The sequence below is a fragment of the Cyanistes caeruleus genome, chromosome 3, assembly GCF_971803275.1.
Source record: "Cyanistes caeruleus chromosome 3, bCyaCae1.hap1.1, whole genome shotgun sequence".
NCBI classification, from domain to species: domain Eukaryota; kingdom Metazoa; phylum Chordata; class Aves; order Passeriformes; family Paridae; genus Cyanistes; species Cyanistes caeruleus.
In genome coordinates this window covers 55,997,638-56,019,515 of record NC_141703.1, presented here as the reverse complement: position 1 = coordinate 56,019,515, position 21,878 = coordinate 55,997,638, and the positions used below count along the sequence as shown (strand labels likewise).

Sequence of the window (21,878 nt, the reverse complement as noted above, 5' to 3'; positions counted from 1 at the left end):
TGGAGGTGTTTTTGTCTGTCCTGTGCACTGTAATATGGTGAATCAGTGAGGTAACTATAAGTAAGAGAGTTCATCCCCCTGCTCTGAGGAAGAGCCCACCCTTCCCAGAGTATCTTGCACAGGTGTTTGTCTAACCTTTTCCTTGAAAACCATTGATGATGGGTGTCATGCCTGGGGCTGAAGGGGGAGCTGTTGACTATACAGTTTCTAATATTTTTCATTTCCAAGGATGACAACTTGCACACAATCATCCTGTGCTGGCTCCCCGCAAAGTGTATTTGCAAAACACTGAAACTCTTGAGGACTCAGATCTCTGCACTCTGCCTTAGGATGATCATTTCCATAGAGGCAGTGCTTCCCAGTTTATCATCTCCACCCTGATTCATGCCATGACATTTGGCTCATCCCATGAAACTAGGCTGTCTTTGTAATGAAACAAATTACAAGTGTAATTATCCAGTTGTCATATGTCAAAGGAATAGATACACAGGCTGAAAGAAACAAGATTATAAGTGAAGTAAAATTCATCTTAACAATGGAATACATCCCTTGTTTCACTACTTTCTTGAGATGCAGACTGCCTCCTGTTTCCCCTCTTTATAGTAGACCTCTAAGCTTCAGGATTAGCTGCTTTTCTCCACGGAAGAGTCATACCTGTCTTTAAAATCTCTTAGATTTACAGCACTCCGTGCATGGTGCATTGCAAAAGTGTTGATTGTACATATGTTCAATTGTGCCAGTGCCCTCCAGCATATTCTCATTTTTTTATTATTTAAAAGGTACCACAGGAACAGATGTTCTCTCATGGACTGTCTCTAAGGTCAGACTGTTCCCTCAGCTACTCTGGTGTGGGGGCACAGTGAGACTACAGCACTTCTGTTGTACCTAGTAATTTGCTGATATTCAAATTCACTTTTGTAGTATTGTGACCTGAGTGAATCTGACCCCATCTTTTCTTTTAGTGACTTTGAACAATGACTGGCATTAGTCCCTTCATGTGTGAGCATGAGTGTAGGCATAAGAAAATCATAAAGTATATACATACATTCACTGATAAAGTATATATATACATTCACTGAGTGAATATATAAATAAATACATCCCAAAATGCAAAAACAAGGGCAAATTACAGTAGTAATTTGTTGTCTCAAAATAGGATTTCTTAACAGTACACTACTGGATAAATCAAGCTTTCCACATTTTTATTGTTATATTAACCCTTTTAAGTATTACTCTTTGTTTCTTACTGAATAGCATCATGCTTATTTCATACTATGTCCCCAATTTACAGAATAATTTAAGACTTTAATCCTATTATTCCAAATGCTTACAAGGCCTCATGGACAGGTACCATCTGTACATTTTCCAAATGTAACCACTCGTGCAATACAACCAATTCAAAGTAAACTTGGCATACAAGTGGATTCATGGTCAATCTCTCAGAATCTCATTCTCCTGAAAAATGTTCTCCTCATTTTAACAGTGTATTACTTGGAGCAACTCACTTGTGAGGCCTTTTTTGAGCAGCTATGAAAGTAACACATGGCAATTTCACTTAGATAAAATTATGTGGGGTTTGGATATAAAAAACTAATCTAGATTAACATCCGAAACCCTAGTAAACTCAGAGTACCTCAAGAGACATGCCCCTTCTCATCTACCACATCCTGTCAGAGAAATGATACAAATCTGTCACAGTTTATCTTTCACAGATCTCTGTTGGTTGTCCACTCCAGCCTCAACCTTTAGGCTGGTGTCTGTCAAACTGCTCATGATCCAGGACACCACTTAAGTGGGATGGAGCTGGTCCATGATTGGCACCTGGTTCTTTAGAGGCCACATTTTTTGTTGTCCTCTTCCCAACATCCAACCTTCCAGGTGTCACCTCAGGCCTACTTGCTCTTCTCTGTGAACATGTCTAAGGAGATAAAAAGGGTCAGGAGTGCTATTCCAGTGCTTGTCAGTTGCTATGTAGTCGTTTGTTCCCGTGTGTCATCACGGATGAAATTTTAACTAATTATTCTTGGTTGACCAGGCTCTTTTTGTTTAATCAAACAGGGGATGTATTTACCTTCCTCTTGATCACTAAAAAACTGCCTCGAATCCACAAGTTCTTGAAGAACATGAGGATCACAGAGTCTGTTTTCTCTCAATTCTTCAGTACCTTAGCAGGCATTACTTTGAGGAATGGCAATAATTCATCCAGACTATTTAGGTGTTATTTCTTTATTCCTTTCCTGTCCTAGCTTATGGTTCTGTCTTCTTCTAAAACCATTACTCTAAGCAGCTGATCACTGCTAAAAAAATAATTTTTTTGAAGACTGGTGCAGGAGATTTTTCATATAACTTTGTACCATTAATTATTGCTGCCCTCTGATTTGAATTATCAGCCTGTGCATTCTATTGTCTTTTTTGCACTTCTATTTTATTTCTAAATCTTTTTCTAGTTTCCTTTGCTCCTTGTAAAATGACTTTTTCTTGTTTTAGCCCTGTATGCTTTTCTGCTTTCTTAATACTGCTATGATCAAACAAAGTGGTAGGTTCTTGCCTGTAGTTCTAGAACCAGAGGTCTACTTGTTTCTGTAGGCAAACATGGAAGTCCAGATCTAAAGTCCCATCTCTGTGAGATGTTGAAATGGAATCTTCAGCACTGACATTTTCTCTGAACATCACAATGAGTGTGGTCTTTAATGCCTAAAGAAAATTGTTTTCGATCACCTGGAAATTTATTTTATTTCATATAGGTAAAATGTGAACTTATCATATTGTAGACGGGCTGGAAAAAACCTTTCATGAATAATCTTAATAAGTTGCCTATGTAAATACCAGCTGAAATAATCTTTATATTATAATTTTCTTAGAGCTGCTGTGAGTTTGTTACCTTTCCAAAACACATGGGTATAGCACAGGTGAGATGTAGCCAACCTGCAGGGAAGGGCAATAGCCAGCCAGGCTGTTGACAAGACAGAGAAAATGTTGGTGAAGGACAATGGGGCAATCCTTCTTTTCATGAGAGAAGTGTCACTCATTCTTTAATATCCTTGCAGAGCAGACAAGGCCTCATTTTTTACAGTCTCATATTACCATAATGGCTCTCTGTTACACACTGAGGAGTCGCTAACAAGGCTACCCCCTGCCCTTTCTTTATAATAACTTCCAGGTTAATGCATCACGTTTCATTCAGGTTCATTTGCCCAGGCCATGTTTTTTCCTTTCTGGATGCCCACTCTGGCCTCTTCGTGCCTCAGACCCTGACAATATGAATATCAATCTCAAAGCAGATTTTTCTGCCTCAGACAATTCTGTAATTTACATTTAGATTTATTTAATTTCCCAGACTCTGCAAGTTTCAGAGCTGGGAACATTTTGGCCTGCAAAACCTTTTTCAAATAGCTGAAGCTGCATTCTTATCCTCCTTTCAAACCATCAGACACCAGGTGCTGACCCAGTCCCATTAACCAATTACTCACACGTCACACCATTAATCTTTCATTGCGATTCGATCAAGTTCATTCCCATCTCCATATTATTCTTTATAATCCCACTGTGTAAAACCTGCACTATTTTGTCACTGTTCATTTTGCCCCAGTCTGCACTGCTTCAGGCTGGGAAGTAAAGTGACAGTAAATGTAATTTATAGAATCATGGGCTGTATAGAAACTCTTTTCAGTATGACCTGATGCGACAGGTTGTAATAGTTTCTTTGGAACCACTCTGGTTTGTCAAGTAGACAGGCTTCTTTCTTTAAATACCCAAAATAACAGATTTGTTTGAGCAGGATTAGGTGGTGTTCAGAGTTCTATTGCTGTCTTATCCTTTGTCTCTTTTGTTTCACACAAGCCCTTTTTCATGCAGCCCTCTGCTCATACTGAGCTTTGGAAAGAAAAGGAATTCTAGTATGCAAAACCTAGGTATGGAAATTGAAATCTCCACCCTCACCTTCACCTATTTGAACCAAATTCAGTAAAAGCCTTTGCCATATTTGGGGTGCAGCCCCACATGCTGCCTCTTGTGACAGAAACAGATCTCTGTTCCCATTTCCCTCCCACATGCCTGGGACAGGGCTCTGCACTAGCATCACATCTGCTGAGGACAGAGCAGTCAAATATTGTGGTTTGGTTCCAGAGAAAGAATGGCAATGTGGGACACATCTGGGGGTGATCTGTACCAGCAGATCAGTTTAGGTGTCATAAGATTATTCTGACTACCGTATCATGAAGGGGGAGGAGGATGAAAGCCCTATTTTCTAAGATGAACAAAAAACTAAGAGGGTAAGAAAAATTTTGCCATATGTCAGATTCAACTCTAATTATGGAAATCCTGATAGATGATTGACGAAGAAGTTAAAAGACATCCAATGTGGGGACTGCATTTCCTCTGCAGTGAGGGGTGGGTATGATGGTAGCAGGATGTATGGTGGAATCACTGCCCTTCTCCATATGGCTAGGAATTCTCTTTTATTGTCTGTCTGAAGCACTGCCACTTCAGTTTGTCTGAGAGTTTTGTCCTAACCATTAAAGGTTTGAAGAACAGAATAGTCCTCTTTGTGATCATTTTCCCTACATTATTTTGCATCCCTCCTCATTCTTATTTAGGTAAACAACCCCAAATCTTTCAATCTTTCCTTCTAGGTAGGGTTTGCTAGATCTCTGATTGTTGTCCTTGCTCTTAAAATTTGTGCCTGGACTTATTATTGAAATGCAGTGTTGGAAAACTGGACACAGCTTTCCCAGGATGTTTTGACAGGACTGAACAAAATGATTTGGTTACTTTAAAGGTGTGCCATGCTGTAGAAGGATCTATAAGCCCCGACAGGGTGATTACCATTTTTTCTAAAGCAGTGTGATGACTCAAGTTCACTTGTGTTTGCTTTGGTTCTACAAAACCCCCATGTTTTTCATGGTGACTACCATGGTGACTTCATGTAGCTACTTAGAGTGGTTTCTTTTATCTCTATTTGCATAACAGATTACTTCTGCCTACAACAAAATACACTTTTCTAGCCAGCTTTGGAACTGGTTTTGCATAGTCATGCTTTCCTGCAAGAAAGCCCCAGAGCATGGTGTGAAACACCACGTGGAATCCAGTGTATATGACATTCTAAGGTGGTGCTGTAACCTTCTTTTCTGTTAGGCATCATGATTACTTCTTCCTGTCCTGATCTCTGATCCCTCCTGAGCCCTTAGGAGTTCTCAAGGATGGTCATTGTATAAACTGGAATAAAACTCCTGAGACCAAATTAATTTGAAAGGTTTTAACTTCTTTATGCCTTAAAGGCTTCCTAGCCTATATTTTCCTACAAAAAAAAATGTGACATTGTCCCTTACTCACCCTTATGAAATGGCAGCCACATGATCGGTTTCCCTTCTCAGAAAAGGCATGCAAGAAAATTAAAGAGCTTTCCTGAAGCTGTCTCTTGATTGCTTTTCTTCCTCCTTTGAGTATCAGACCAACAACTTTTCTTAACTCTTGGTGGAAATGTCTGTATTCTTACAAACCAATTTCTTGCTTTCATGTTCTCTGTTAATTGAATATCATGTTACATTGTTACTTTTATTTTTCTTTTGTGTCTGAATATTTTCCTTTCCATTTGTCGTTAGAAACCTGAGTTATGTTTGTCCTATTGTGAAACTTCTCTGTCTCTCAAATCCATCTTACTCATATTTGTATTTGCTAACATTTTCCTCTACAGATAGATACCTCTTCCCATGTTTTGTTTGTTTCATTTTGGTGGGATATTTTCTTAGAAAATTACATATTTTGTTTACTTTGGATCATAATCACAGATGATTTTCCTGTGCAAACATCTGAATTCATTAGTCTCCCTCCAGATCCTCTCAGGATTGTCTACCACATCTATGGGAAATCACTTCCAGTGTTCCCTCACCCTTTTCATAAAAAAAAAAATCCTCCTTGTAAATAGTCTGAATTTACCCTCTTTCAGTTTAAGATTATCCTTTGTCCTGGTACAACAGGCCCTGATAAAATGTTTCTTGCCATCTTATAAGCCACCCTTGAGTGCTGAGAGGCTGCAGTAAGGCCTCCCCACACAGCCTGCTCTTCTCCAGGCTGAACAGACCCAACTCTCAGCCTGTCCTCCCAGAAGTGTTCCCATCCTCTGCTTGCCTTCATGGCCCTACTCTGAGCCCTCTCCAACAGGTCACTGTATTGAGGACCCCAGGGCTGGATGCCATCCTCCAGCATGGGTTTTCCTCATTTCCTTGTTTCACTATCCTCTATTAAATACAGACACATTAAGTTACCTTAATCCTTACCCAGCTGCTCATTAAGAAACAGCCCACAGGTGAGAAGCCAGTACTCCAGTGCCACCCCCATAAGCCTGTTTCTACTCTTACCCAAAACATGATTATTGTTAGGGACAATTGGCACATGCAAGGATTTTCACCCACACTCCAACACATTGTAGTCACTTTTGTTCTGCCATGGCCATTCCTGTCAGTATTATTAATACCATAAGGATGAGCCACACAGGAACACTTGGTGTTAGTTTTCACTGGATGCCATGTCTGGTTGACAGATACATTCCTCTGTTCCCCTTAGGAAAGAGACAGCAATCACCACCACTGCTCTTTTGCTTCTTCCTGGAAATTATGATGAATTGCCGAGCCTTTGGAGTGCGCGGTTTTTCCTAAACTGCCAGTGAGATTGGCGTTATACCTGCAACATGAGGATTAGTGCCAGCACATGGTGTCAGTAGGAGTCAGGTTCAAAATAAACAAAAGGAGATGCCGAGGGGGGGCAGTAAGAGGGTTGAGTTCCTTGCCAAAGGACGCTGTGTACAAGAGATGTTTACATGACTGAAAAAACAGCAGAGAGATCAGCTAGGTACTAGACATGTTTACAGCACTGAATCGTTTCCATAGCATATAGCTTCCAACTGCTAGACACAGGTAAGTCCCTACATTTGCCTTCAGGGATCAGAGATGGTTTGTTTTTGTTGCTATGTTCCTTTGCCAGTATTCAATTACCTTTAGAAAATCTCATGGTTTCTTTTGTGAGCTGCTGGCATAAAGGTTTTTCTGCCTTCAGCAGCACAGCGATCTTTGCTTAGGGATAAAATCTCATTGCTTTTTGTCTTGATACCACATCTGCAGCAGTCTTGGAGGATTGTGGATTTCACTTCTATTTAAAATAAATAAATAAAAGCAAACATATCAACACACTAGGTGTTTTGCCATCTGATAGCAGCTGTGGCTTTCAGAAGCCCTCTGTGCAAAAGTAGCACCCTTCACCCTTTTGGAGCATGACACTAGACAACCCCCCTCTGCCTTCCCTGAAACAGTGCAAATCTGCCATAAAGCCAGAGGCTTTCAGTGTACTGCTGCACCTATGATCTACAAAGCATCTTGGAATGCTGTAGCAGGGCATTATCCAGTTCTGCATGTCAATATAATTAGGTGAGATAAAGGTGAAACTGGGAGGTCAGCATTCTGAGATGTCCTTGTTTCTGCAAGCTTAAGTAATTTCTCCTATTATGTTCACAGGGATTTCTGAGATAAAGTCTCTAAAAACACAGATAGCAAGTAATTTAGCTATGTAACACTTAAGTTGTACCTTCTTTTTGCTTTTCTAAAAACCTTAGATTCATATTATAAACATGGAAGATGAAGTTCAAGAAGTTATTCTTGTCATAGATATGTCATCAAGAGACAGAGGAGAAAATAAAGCCTTTGTACATTTTTTTATATATTATTTTTAAGAGAGAAAATTCATAGCTGCAGAATATGAGATGTAAAACAGGTGACTGCATGCAAGTGCAATGACAAGACATTTGTGGAAGTTGATTATTCCAAATATACCATAGGCTAGGAATAGCTGTTGTTCCAGTCAAAGTCTGATGCAAAGCACAGAAACACACAGGAAGAAGAACAAAACAAGACACTTTCTTGTCAGGTGATTGCTACAAATTTATGCTGCTGGGTTTTTTTGAAGTGCAGTGCCCGCTGCTTTGATGGTTGGTTGGTTTTAAGTGAATCATTGTTTTGCCATAGGCTTAGTGAGTGACTGTTGGTGGATGGGTCAAAAGTGGGAATTTAATTTCAAGGTCCAAACTGAGCAGAAAATACACGGGACAAGAGGCAACACCATAGAGCTAAGGTCCAGGCTAAAGCATACAGTCTGTGGGATCACGCTTTAGGTACGGAAGCCTCCAGCACACCATCAACTGAAAGGCAGACAGATGGTCCCCAGGGAAAAGAATCGTCCAGGTACTTGTGTTAGATTCTGAAAGGAAAAATATGTGCTAACATCATTCAAGGGAAGAATTTTCTGCCAAGAGGACTCAATTCACCTCCTTCTTTTGTGAGCACGAGAGACATCTGCTGTTTCAAGCCTGGCAAGAAAGAACAAAGCACATGGAGTTCGTGACATGATGCTGAGCAGGGGCTCCATCTTCCCTTTATTCTAGATTTAGGTAGCACACTGGTTTCTCTAATCATTTGCAAATGCTCAGTTTCATCTGCCCACACCCGAGCTGGTCCCCTCAGGCTCTCTTTCTAGTCGAAGGAGGGAATAGGCATGGCTGCAGACTGCCTTCTTTCTTCCTGACATATGCAGTTGAAAGAGTTCAAATTGGCCTGTTCTGTGTAGGAGGAAAGCCATGATGAGTGATAAAGAAAAGCCGAGATGAATGATAATCTCTGTTGGGGATTTTTACATCAGCAACATCTGAAGTGAGCCGATATGAAGCCTGCACAAGAGATTGCGTATTGTTCCAGGCAAAAAAGAGCTTTCCTTTCACTTTTGTTATTAGCAAGAGCAATTTGTATAAAACACATTTTGCTCTCTGTTATAGCCAGATTGTGCACAGGGACCCCAGGCTTCAGTGGCAATGCTACCCTGCAGCCCTCAGCCTGATGCTGCTAACAATAAACATCTTCTTTTGTTCATGACATCTCCCAGGGAAGCATGGAAAGGTGTCATATCACAGACTTCTAGGCCCCATTTTTATATAATTAACTGGTTTGCCACCTAAAATGCTGTAATTAAGCTTTCATGTGTAAAGCAGGAACATATGCTTCTGTCACAAGAATGTGAATGAGACAAGTCAGGCATTTCATGTTAATTTAACTTTACCACGATTAACTCTTCCACTTGTTAGTGGTGACCAAAGGCAGAATCTTCTGGCTTTTGCTTGCACACAAACCTGGCAGAGCTCTCAGTGAGGTGCACTGTGCCAAGCACTAACAACGTGACCTAGCTCAAAGGTAAGAGTTGTTTCTATCAGGCATGACTGATCTCAGTGATGCAGGGGAGTTTTCTGCTACTGGTCAGTAACACATGACTGAGTTAGTTGTGGACGGACAGGAGAAGTGTTCTAACATGCTTTGTTTTTATAAGAATACTAGGTATTGGATTTCAAGTTCACAAAGCCTCTGTCTATAACAGTACTCTACAAAGAGTCATAGCATGGGCTGAGGCATTGGCCCACTGTCCCCCATGTTATATAATTATTAATTTGTCCCTGAAACAAGTGCGACCTATGCCAATACTCCCATGAACAATATGTGGGATGGCACAACAGACAACACAGAGACAGTGCGTCCTAGGACATGGCCTTCAATATTGCTTACCCATTGCTTTGTTCCCCAGCTGGCTCAGCCACTGACTGGAATGCTGCCTTGTAGACCATGTGTTTTCTGTTGAGCTGTCTTTATGACTGTGGCTCATTTAAGGAAAATTAGAATTGTACACAATCCTGAGTCCTGTATGACATAAGAAATCTGATTACAGGATCATTTTTGCTGGTTAAAATTTCAAGCAGTAATTCAACCCTCCTATCCAGCATGATATTTATTGGGCTGGCAACAAGAAAATTATAATTATACTAAAAATCTGTGCAGATTGGAGCTGGAAGCTACGAGACAATAAAGCCCCACAGTATCAGCTGTATAGCTGCCTCCAGGCTAGAGCTGCACTTTGAGTCATCCTATTTAGGAGCTGTCTCCAGCACTCAGTGAAGTCAACAGGAGCCTTTGATTTCTTCTCAGTAGGTGCTGGATCAGACTGTTACAGTCTCCTTTTAAAGTCTAAGAACAAGGGGGCAAAAGGCAAGCTTAGTGAGCCACATTGTACCTTTGAAATTATATCACTTTAAGAAGAAACATTCTCCTTGGAGGAACATAAAATTTTCAGGAGGATGGGAGTACAGGGCACTGCAATTACTACATAATAGTAAACTTTCATCAGTGGGCAAGGACAAAGCTGAATTTCTGGGGTAATTCTTGGTGTGCAGCATAGAAGAGCTTTGAAAAAAAACTAAATCCATGGTTGGAAAATAGGCAGCATTTAGAAATAAAAGCCACAGCAATTAACAGCGCAGTTAGTATGCAAGGGGCTTGAAGTTAAAAACGTGTTATGTACTCATCTAAAACTTTATGGTGCTTTGAGATGTATCTGCCATATATATGGTGGGACACACCACTCATCTGGCAAAAAATTGCCCAAAAGTTCAGTGAATCAATTAGTTAGTTAGAGTATTATCCATTTCTTTCTGAAGGCCAGTCACACAGGGGTCAAGTTGTTCTGCCAGGAAAATATCCTAAGGGGAATATTTTATTTTACCTTTGTCAGCACATTGGAGAGGATTTCACTCAAGTCACCTTTGTATATTTTATTCATTAGGGCATGATCCTGAAAAGCTACAGTCACCCTTTGATCAGAGTAATTTCATGCAGTCTGAGGTTGATGAGTACTTACGAGGACATGCCAGGGACCTCACAGGATTAGGTTTTGGGCATGTGTGTTCATATATTGGACTTCTGAGTTGAAAATGGGGCAGGTTAATAATTTGAGACAAGGTGCTGAAACTGTGCTAATCAAAGCACCAGTGAAAAAGGTACAGATGAAAAGATGAGCACTAAGTCTTGGGTTTATCTAATTAAAAGCAATTCTAACTTTAATATAGGTTTGTGTATTTAGTATTAAAGATATTGGACATGGAAATGGAAGAAATGATCCTGCACAGCCTCTTTCATGAAGGACTTAATTTGTTCTTGCCTGCTGACTTTGATGCCTTACCTAGGTGTTATTGAGTTTTAACTGTTTATTAGATAATGGAAAGATTTACTGTAGCACAGTCCTTCTGAGAAAAATGAAAACATCTAATCTCTCCTTGGGGATTTGTTAATCAAAGAATAGGAAATTGTATTTTGGAGCCAAAGTTAATGAGAGCTCAGTCTGTTCCTTCTGGACAAGAGTGACCCATGTCCTCTGCTGAGGGGACAGGAAGAAAGCTGCCTCTTCCAAACCATCATCCAGAGGCTTGAGCAATTAATATGTGGTGTGGGGTTGCAGGCTGGAATCCATTACATCCATGTGAAAAAAATTCTCATACATCCATAACTGCTCCGGTTACGGTTCCTTCTGATTCTCCACAATGTCAGTGGATTCCAGGATAGAGATGAAGACAGGGGTCTGGTTACGTTGTCATGATGCTGCAGCAAAAAAAAAAAGCAAGGTGCCACCAACTACATGGCAGGATTGTATTTCTTTCTGTCCAGGCTTTTTTAATGTGGTGCCCAGGCACCTTAGAGATAAATTAGTCATAAGCAATTCCCCTTCTAAAGGGGTGGAAATCTCTCACCCCATTTTTCATTTCAAACCACTTTTTGTGGTTCCTCTACCTCAGTGGTTGTCTTTCAGGAGCAGTGCTGATGGGTTGTGCTCTGAGGTTCATTACTGAAGGAGTCGTAAAATTGATGGGTCTTGCATTCCACTATCAAGGTGACTTGTTTGACTGGACTGCTCTGCTATTCTATCCATTAGCAGAAAGTACCCTTCGTTAGTAAGGAATTCGATCAACAGACTACATAATTGCCATTTCTGTCTTAGTTAATGGAAAGAGTCGTGTCGCACTCCGTGTTTTTAACTATGTGCAACAACCCTCACATTAAAATGCAACAAATTAAACAGAGCTTTTACAAAAGCTTCTTTTTTAACTAACAGTTATAGACTGCAAAGCTTAAATGGCTTGCTTTGGACTGAAAATTTCAATTAAGGGCAGAACTATATATAAGAAGCCAAAATAATTGAGAATTGAAGCTCCTTCTGTGCAGCTTGCATGGAGTCATCAGACTTGGAGTGGATATAATAGCTGTCTTTAGAAGGCATAAGGAATATGTGCACATTCTGGTGCTGTTTTGACACCTGAATAATTTAGAAGACTGTCTTTTTTATTGTACTTAATGCGTGGCTCTAGAACCACGGGGTCTTTTTTATGGTGATCCCATGATTTGAGGCCATGTTTTCTGGCCATGGTTCCTGTGTCTTTCCACAGTCTGAAACACTGGGAGGGCAGAGTGGCATCTGCACTGCCTTCACTGTGCCAGCCAGGGCAGCTGCCAAGAGCAGCTTTGTCTGGCACAGCCATAGGGAAGGCATGGCCACCATGTGGACTCCTCTCTCTCCTCATGCTCTTCTTTTAGCTACCAAAGTGAAGAAGAGCAGGGCTGGTGCCTGGATATGAGATGAAAATATTCTTAGGTTTAATGGTAGCTCATATTTATCTCTGCCAGACTTTTCCTTCCTTTGATTCATTTGAGGACTTTCAGAACTAACAGCCCAACAGTATTTCTTATTCTGAGGATATTCTGATATATGTCTTTGAAAAGACAAGACACCTGTGGCCATACCAACTCTGGATCGCCCACCATCATTTCCTTCATGACCTTTACAGATGTCAGATGAGACTGGGTTTTTTTTCCCCCCTAGTTCCTTCATTCTGCACTGGATGCAATTTCAGGTCCCAAAAGTGAAATCAGGCAGCACATTAATCAACTCTGCTCCCCAGTCTCTGCAATTCTGTCTTTCCAGAGTTTATTTTTTCTGGCTAATATAACACAGATTTAAAAATAGGGGTACATTATCTTTCCAAAATACATACAATTCTGGTGTCAGCAATGGAATAAGCTCATTTAGATGAAAGGAACTGTTTTCTTTCTATGGAATGAAATACTTTATCTGCCTGTTCGGGTTACATTTCAAGTGTTATGCCTCCTATGGCATATAGGGCTGATGTTGCATGCAAGCCATCTGCTTAGTGTCCTCTTGGTATACTGCTAGAAAATATTTCCCTTAACAGTTCTTCATTGTATGCCATTGCATGGATCACAAAAAGAAAAAGCTGCATTATGGAAGAAGAAGCACAGAGGGGTTTCAATGTACTCAGCTAACGTATGAAACTTAATGGCTATCTCTGCAGCTGGGAGAGAAAAACTGTGTCTGAACACCTCTTGTTTATTTTTCACGGCTGCCAGTGACCAGAATGCTTTCTCAAACATGTTTTTACAGTGAGATGTAGAGTCCTGTTCTAAATACTATACTTCAGCTAAAACACACAATAGTGCAATGGAGAAAGTGTACTTGGAAAGGAAGAAAATGTGCTTGCTTCATGTGTTAAAAAAATGTAAACCAAGCTCATTAGTTGGTACCGTCGTTACTTTAATAGCAGATGGTTAATTTTAGAATTTCTTAGATATAGGAATCTTGGCATAAAATTAGGTTGAAAAATTGATAGTGAAATTTGTCTAATTCTTTTTATTTCATAGACTAGACAAACAGTTCCTCAGACTCAAAAGAAGTTATTTCTCTGCTGCAGCTCTGTTACTAAAACCCACAGATCACAATAATAAAAAAAAAATTAGAAAATGGTATAGTAATGCTTTATTTTGTTCTGGACAAACCAGTATTGTCATGTAATTGCTTTTTTTTCTGAGCTCTTTCACTTGACCTTGCTTGTTTATTATCATGTTTTAGGTGCCATAGCTTGGGGTTTATTGACCCCTGTTTGTTGCCCATTTGTTTTATAGTTACTGGATATTGTAAGGCTTGGTAAGATTAGTGTAAAAATTATAATTTGGTCCTGCTCATTAGAAATGGATGTGGAAAGTGTTATCAGTAAATGCCATCTTTCACAGCTTTTATTATAAAGCCTGAAGGGCTGCAACACCTCCAGCTGGTCAGCATTAACTCATGCAGTTCTGGACAATGTGACTTTGGACAGGCCAGACTGAGGAATAGTTGTATAAGGGAAAACAAGGAAAATTGTCTGTTGGAGAAAATCTGTTTGTAACAACTGCATCTGAGACACTTTTTTCCTACATGTGGTCCCTTCAGTCTCCCAAGTATAGTGTTGCCATGTTAATTGGGAACTAAAAATAAGTACTTTCAGGTTGCTGGTCTGTGGTCTGTGCTTCTTTAATGAAGTGCCTGATCCAGAGCAGTATCACATCTCATGGCAGCCACCAGGTGCTGGCACCACTGGACTTTTTGTAACCAAGGCACTTCCCCCACTTTTCCTTCTGGGCTTACACACGCTGGGGTACTACCTACAGCCTGTGGGTCAGGTGTCAAGCTTGGCAGCTTGAAGAGACTGCTCCAAACTTTCCTGCCTTGCTAAAGTCAATACATTTGAATATTTCATACAAATTCAGACCACCATCACAATATGGTGTCCACAGGAAGTCAAAATTGATGTAGTAATCAAAATTGTTTTACTAAGTGAAATGAAAGGAAAAAAAAAGCATGTGAAGAATCAAAAAGACATGTTTTTACATTTGTATTGGCATGAAAAGTCATGGATGTTTGTGCCTTGTCTGCTGCTTAGGTAGGGGAGGAGCCTTGCGAGATTACTTCAAAGGCTTTTATCTGAACAATGTTTGACTAAATCAGGAAGCTCTTTATATAAGGCCTAAATTTTCAGGTGGGAATTATAGAGTGGGTGTGGTACAGTATGTGAAACCTTTGTCCATATCTAACAGAAGTGTTTCATGGCTCAATCCCTCAGTTGTAGGAGCAGACTTGATAACCTACTAAAAATGACTAGCACATACCAGTAAAGGTCTACCCTAAGTATTCTGAAATTGAAATAACTTTAAATTTTAAACTGAATAAATGAATTAATTTTAAAATGTAATTAAAGCAATTTACTTTATATAATTTACAAGCTGAGTTTTATATTTTAATAAAAACATAAAATTATATAAATACAGCTGTAGTACTTTCAAAGTTATTTTTTCCCTGAACTCATTAGGAAACACTAGCATTTTTCATATTAAAAACATCCTATGTATGAGTTTGCGTCTAATGGAAATTAAAGAAAGATAAAATGTGGAAAGAATACTTATTGTGTACTTCAGCTGGACCATGTACTTTAACTCTGAGTAGATCAGGTTATGACAGTACAAAGAAGCACAGAAGGAGAAAAAACCCTGGATACTGTATTTACCTGAATTCTAAGAAGTTGCATAGCTTTTTATTTGCCTTGTTGCACCAAAAAAACCTCTGCAAATTAACTTGATGGCTCCTTGAAAGGATTAATTCAGAAACACACCACCTCAGAAGGGCTAAAAGCCCTGGAATACATTTCTTAAAGCTTCCCAAACTGTAAAAAAAAAAAAAAAAAGCTTAAATTCTGTAATTAAAAGATAAATATTTATTTTAAAATCAAAGCTGCTAGGCTTCTAGCAGCATTTTGTTCATTGCAAAACTCAGTAGGTAATTTTGTAACTTTGCTTGATCAGCTATGCAGCTGTGTCCTGAACTGTCAGTTTTCTGAGGCAGAATATCACCCACTAAGTCAAAGTTTACAGTGTTCATGAAAACAATTTGTACTTCCACTTGGTATTTGATCCTCCTAATATTTAAGAGATGGCCCTCTACTTTTAGCTCTTTTATTTTAGCACATGGCTCTCTACTTTTAGCCTTTTTATTTTAGCACATCCTCAGCAACTGAAGAGATCCAGTGAACTGCTAACTTTTATTCCCCTTGAACAGACATTTTCTTTGTGTTTGAAATGTCATTTTATGTAGTCAATCATATTGGACTTTTTAGATAGTAATTTTTACTGCATCCTGTAAATAGGGGTAGTAAGTCTTAATACTGAAGGTGCAGACTTTAGTGGAACTATCAGTCACTATATTTCGAATTATACATTGAAGATATATCTCAGGTTCCCAAAGGTGTCTCTGTATGACAGCTGTGCCCATTTTTTGCAAGGGGAGCTGAAGAAATGTCTGTTTGACAGGCCTTCCCTGACTTGTGTTTATACCTCTCTTTTTTCAGCAAAGGTGGGAAATGTAATTAGTGTATAATGACAGCTACAACAGTCCCAGAAACTGGAGATTGATTCCCACGATGGCTGAACACCCCCCTATGCCATGTGTATAATCAGGCCCAGTTTTCAAGTTCTAATTAACTTTATTAATGTTTAGTGCAGGAAGTACAAAGGCAACTTAAACAAGGACATAAAAAGCACTGGAGCATTGAAACACTGGTTTCATGTAACTGACTCTTATTGAAAGACATATTTTTCAGCATTTTGTAAGAAAAATAAAGTAATTTAGAAGAAAGACATTAGATTCTTAATACACTCTTATAATAAGGAAGCTTTAAATAACAGAGAAAAGAGACTAACAATAGCTCCCTACTTGGTAACATTGGTAGCAACTCTTTCTCTTGTGCAATTAATAAATATGATAGCGAACATGCAATACTGTACAGTGACAGTGGGATAAAAGAGATGCAATCACTTGTAAGACTCCTGTTGTGCCAGCAAGTAAGACTTTATGGGCTACTGGAAAATGAGTTTGTGAAAAACCAATTGAAAAAATCTTCCCCATTACATGTTCCTTTTATAGAACCATATTAATTCCCATGTGAAAAGATAAAACATTACACTGGTAAATTACTGTGAAGACATTTTCCCCCACTGTAGACACAATTGCAAAAAACCTTGCAATCAAAGCAATTGTATATATTACTTTGATATAATAATCATAATAACTTTATAAGCAGAGATATATTAATTACACATAAAGTGTATTACTTGCATAGATTTTTTTGTTTACTGCCCATGGATTAACACTTGGTAAATACATCTATAATTCAGCAAGATTTGGTGCTCTTTGATGAGCTCAAACTGAAATATGGTTGATACTATATATTACTGTAATTGCAAAAGACACTATAATGACACATTTTTGGTGCTTTAGCCTCTTAAATATAGAAATTACAGTAGAAAATATAAGAATAACTTTTCTGTTACTTATTGACCCTATTCCCAGGCATGATGATTTAACAGTACATAAAAGATATTCCTATTTTCAGAAGCACTCAAAACAGATGGTTAGCAGCCTGTCCACTAAAAGGATTGTGCTTTGGAACAATTTAGTATTTATTTTCGTCTGATACTTTTCATATGCTTAAGTAGAAACATATAATAAAAAATCATCTTGCAGTTATGCAAAACTATAGTACTGTCCTGTATAGACTTGCAAGCAAAGTTTAGAAGCAGATCATTCTTCCACAGAGAAGTAAGGAACTCAGAAGTATGTAACTTCAAAAATAGAAAATTACTGTTTCTTTAAATACGTAGTGTTTTTAACTTTTATTTAATCTGTTATATGATTATTCTATAATGCTCGCAGTCTTGCCAAGAGAGCTTCTACTTCTGGAATGGTTTCTCCCTTTGAAGGGGACCTGATAGGATCTATTTTCTTTTCTTTGCCATTTTCTCCATGACAGGCTTCCTTTCTTCCAACAGCCTTGTTCAACACCTTAGAACTTGTTTCCACATCATATGTAACTTCTTTGGTGACCGGGCTTCTTGTCGAGTTTAAACTGATACTGTGGTGCGAACATGCCTTCTCTGGCTGTCCTTTCTGGTTCTCTGCAGAAGACAAATCAAACAAATCTTGTTTCACTATTAAAATACTCAGTTTCAATATTCTGTAATATAAAAAGACCTCTTGATCAGACAAATTTTACATGCAGATGATGTACTGCAAGGAGTAATGATTGCCAAGGAGGCAAGACAAAATATATTATCACTTCAAAAGCAGTGGACTTGGTCCCTTGGAAGTGATACAGACTTTACATGTCTTCATTAGATTAACATCCATATTTCTTACAAAATCACGGTTATAGCCTGACAGGATCCTCCTTTCCTACTGGAGTCAGAGGCACCTAGCACTTCTCAGTGTCTTACAAGATTTTACCTTGTTAATTAAACTTCCTATATATTTTTAAATTGTTCAAATTTTAAAATGTATTTAAAAATCTATTTTAATTTAATTATCCATTTTAATACCTTTTCTTTCCTTTGTGAACTTTTAGGCAGCTAAGTAATTTCAAGAAATTGCATAATTCACTATTTTTTGCTAAACATCACTGGAATTGCCTGTCACACAAAGTTGCACTCAGTTAATATCCAGGCAGGAGTTTTGCAGGTTTGGCATGTATTAATAGACAGATATCTTTTTCTGTCATTCCCTACCCCCCTTCCAGATCAAGTGACTGTTTTCCAAACCAGCATATGAGTAGTTTCTCTCATAGATCTCAAACTTTTTTAAAACAGGCCTACTCAATATTCATGTAACCTTGAGCAAGGCTTGAAAATGCCTTCAACACACTTGACATGACATTTAAAGTTTTTTGGTTATTCGCTGAAAGATGTTCCATCATCCCAATAGTAATGACTTTGGAGCACAGGCAGTCACTCATGACAGTGTGTTTTATGTGAGTGCTGAAAATTCCTACCGAAAACAGCTTGTACATTAAAAGGCAGCTGCTGAAGATATTTACTGCACTGTCATTCCCTGACCAGGGGCTCTTAGTGATGGATGAGGATTTTACACACTTTCTTGGACAATCTCAGCAAATTTTGTAAGTACGATCACCTTTTGGGAAGTGGAGGAAAAGAAATACCTCCTTTCCATCATCTTTTAAATCAGATAAACAATTCTTAATTAAAATTTCTTAAGACAAACTTGACACTTAGCTGAAAAACATAATTTTTTTTACACTACGGAAAATAATTTGACCTTGAATATGCAGCAGCACAGTTCCCCTGAATCACAGGAGGCCAATGACTGGTTATGAACATATCTTTATAATTATATGTAATAAACCTGTCATATATAATGAAAATATCCCTTGTATGTGCACTCTTAAATATCCCATTCTACTTAAATGTTTATGCTTATTGATTCTGAACACATATTTGCAAGTTGATAAAAGCATGCTACCTGTGTCAAGATACAAACTACCAGCTGCACCACAGATCTCTCTGTTTACATTCAATCTAGGGGCAGCAGGAAAAATATAAAATATAAAAATATAAAATGTTTAAAAATCAACACTTTTACGTATAAAAAAACACACTGTTATATCATCTGAGATGAAGCACAGTTGTTGGATTTTAAAAAAGTCTAAAAGAAATTAGGCACTGAAAGTAAGCTTCTCAAATGTACCAACAACCAAATTTTAACTACTCTGCACTTCAGCAGTCTTTACCCCAAAATGTGAGGGTGAATTAGGTGTAGTGAACTAGACTGTATAACAGACATGGGGAACTCTTATGAACCAAGGCTTCTAAGTAAAATCCAGCAGTAAAATCTCCCAGCTTCTCATAGTGTACACAGGGCAGAGTAGAAGTACCTTAGAGTGAAATTCACAACTGCAGCCTAAGCATGGAACTCTTGCAATAATTATACTATTAATAAGTAGTAGCTCATGGGATCTATCCAAACTCTTTTACCACTTTGAAACTCAGTAACTAATTGAGGCTTTCACTTAAGTTTGTCCCATAAATTGCTGCCTACAATATGGAATTGTTGTGTAGCAATAGGACAGAGTAAAGCTGAAGACAGCCATGCCTTTTTTTCCCTTTAAAACAACAGCAATTGTGAATTTCTAGGCATATACTAAAAAGTGCAATATTTAATTTGAATGACCAGCCTTTCCCTTCACTCTGAAGAGTCCTGCAACAATGAAAAATGGCATTAGGAAACTGCCTTAAACTGTGTTTAGTTAATGTTAGTAGTTCTTGTTTCATCTCCTTTGCAATGATAATGTCAAAATTCACTACAAAAATCACAAAGTCTCACAGTAGTGATTAGCAGCATTCCTTAATAATGAGAACACTTTGGTCTCACATTTTATCTAAATCCAGTATAATCATCTCAAAGTTGTTATTTCAGCTGTTTTCTAAATCAGGTGACATCTTTATTGCTTATGTTCTTCAGTCAAGGAGGAACTTCTCCACAGAGCATTTCTATGCCTAAGTGCAAGTCCAGTATTAGCAGATGTGGAGGTAGATAGTTCCCTGCTTAGCAAACTGGCTATTGTGAATTTTATTCAGAAACACTGAACTTTGCTAGGCCTGGCTCAGAAAGCGTACAAATTTCCTTACAGCCCTAGATTTCACTTTAGTAAATGTGCATGTAAAGAATTAACACTGTATTACTTGAGGTATCTGTGCTGCTCATGGCATTCTTATCAGAGCAAAAGATGACTTCTCTTTAGATCAAAGTGTAAAATCAGTGAGGCACTATCAAGGTAAAAAGTCTCACTAATTCCTCAATATTTTATTTTAAGACAACAGAAACTAATTTGTGTTAAATCCAAACTCTTAAGCACTCTATACTGCTTCACACACTGATTCACAATGCACATGCATTGGTGATTTGATACCACATCCATTCTACTACCTTGACATGGGATTGTAACCTTACCTTCCTCAAATCCTGTGCTATAGTGGTGAAACCAAAGAAGTTAATTTTCAGCCTGTCAGTGTGAGGTGGTCTAAAAAAACTAGTGCATATTGCTTGTGAATTCAGAACTATATGGCTGCTAACTGCTGTAGGTTAGCACACAGCTTTGACCACAGCTGTGGAAAAACCAGACTTGGCTCCATATGATAAAGGCTATAAAGCATACAGTTACATACGTGCAAGAAAAGCCAGAAGTCAAGAGTTAACTGACAAAGTACAATAAACAGCCATTAATTTACTGCTATTAGACATTAAAACCTTGAACAACCAGGCAAATGAAGTTCTGGAATTCACATGCAATAGGAAGAAACCATAACCAGTTATAAGCAGGAATTTAATATGTTTCTGAAGACAGTATTTGATATGGCTGCCCAAACAGCCAGGACATGGCTTAGTGACATTGGCCACCTATGTTTCCAGAAAAAAAGAACACAGAGAAAATCCACAAACCATACAGGTATTAACAGACTTTTCCTAAAATGCTTTGAACCATTACATCATAGACATACATAAATTTGTTTTGTGCTTTTGACAATAAACTATATTTGAAACAAATAATGTATTTACACAATGCATTGGTTCAAATACACTTCTAAAGAAGTGAATAGAATTAAACACACAGAAGGTTAAATAAAAACCACTCATGGAAAGGCACTTCTGCATGAATTCATGCTAAGAAGAAAGCTTACATTTCCGGAGACGCACTATTTGTCCACCTACTGTAGCAAGGTGCACCTTCCAGCAGTAGCAAGACGAAAAGAAATCAGACATTAAAAATCACTGGATAAAGACAGAACTTAATAATTTCCTGTATATACTGGAAGTAGTTGAGACAAGTTTCTCAAGCGACTATTTGGTCACTTTCAATAATCGAAATTTGTCATTCACCTGTATCACAACAATCATTATGCAGATGACAAAACAAAAAAAAAACAATAATTTTTAATTCATTATCAAGTTTTCTAAAGGCTCAGGTGATAAGCCATAATAGTTTTGACTTTACTGCTAGTGAATGCTCCCAGGCACGGGTCAGGAAGAGATCACATTGTACACTATGAAAGTCTCAGTGTCCAGATTCCATGATATGTAAATATTTTCTTCCCTTTGTTCAATATTGAACTTTTGTGGGTTCTCCAGACCTATTCAAATGCAGTTTTTGCAGATATTAATTGCTTGAACATTGCTGTTAATCAAAAGCATTCCAAAGCCATATTCACAAAACCTAGAGCCAAATAGTTACTATCATCTAGACACAAGACTTTTAACAGCAATGCTCAGGAAATTCAGTTGACAGAAAATTGTGC

The 21,878-nt window shown here is 38.3% G+C and overlaps 1 protein-coding gene and 1 long non-coding RNA gene across 8 annotated transcripts in view; both read right to left on the bottom strand.

Moving 5' to 3' along the window:
• Positions 1 to 5,589: 5,589 nt before the first annotated feature.
• LOC147654162 (uncharacterized) lies at positions 5,590 to 11,458 on the bottom strand. Its single transcript, XR_015284569.1, has 3 exons — positions 11,041 to 11,458; positions 9,594 to 9,725; positions 5,590 to 8,602 (listed from the first exon to the last, which is right to left on the bottom strand). It is a non-coding gene; the product is annotated as an uncharacterized LOC147654162 (long non-coding RNA).
• Positions 11,459 to 16,199: 4,741 nt separating this feature from the next.
• Positions 16,200 to 21,878, bottom strand: part of DIAPH3 (diaphanous related formin 3) — a 203,669-nt gene continuing 197,990 nt past the window's right edge. For 5 of the 7 annotated variants that reach the window (XR_015284568.1, XR_015284567.1, XR_015284566.1 and 2 more), the window contains one exon: positions 16,200 to 17,690. Coding sequence is in view for 3 of the 7 variants with exons in the window: in XM_023932632.2 (XP_023788400.2) it covers positions 17,434 to 17,690 (257 nt within the window). In the remaining 4 variants the exon portion in view is untranslated. Of the gene's footprint in view, positions 17,691 to 21,263; positions 21,310 to 21,878 lie in introns of all 7 variants that reach the window. The other 2 variants (XM_086881142.1, XR_015284565.1) reach the window with 2 other exon arrangements.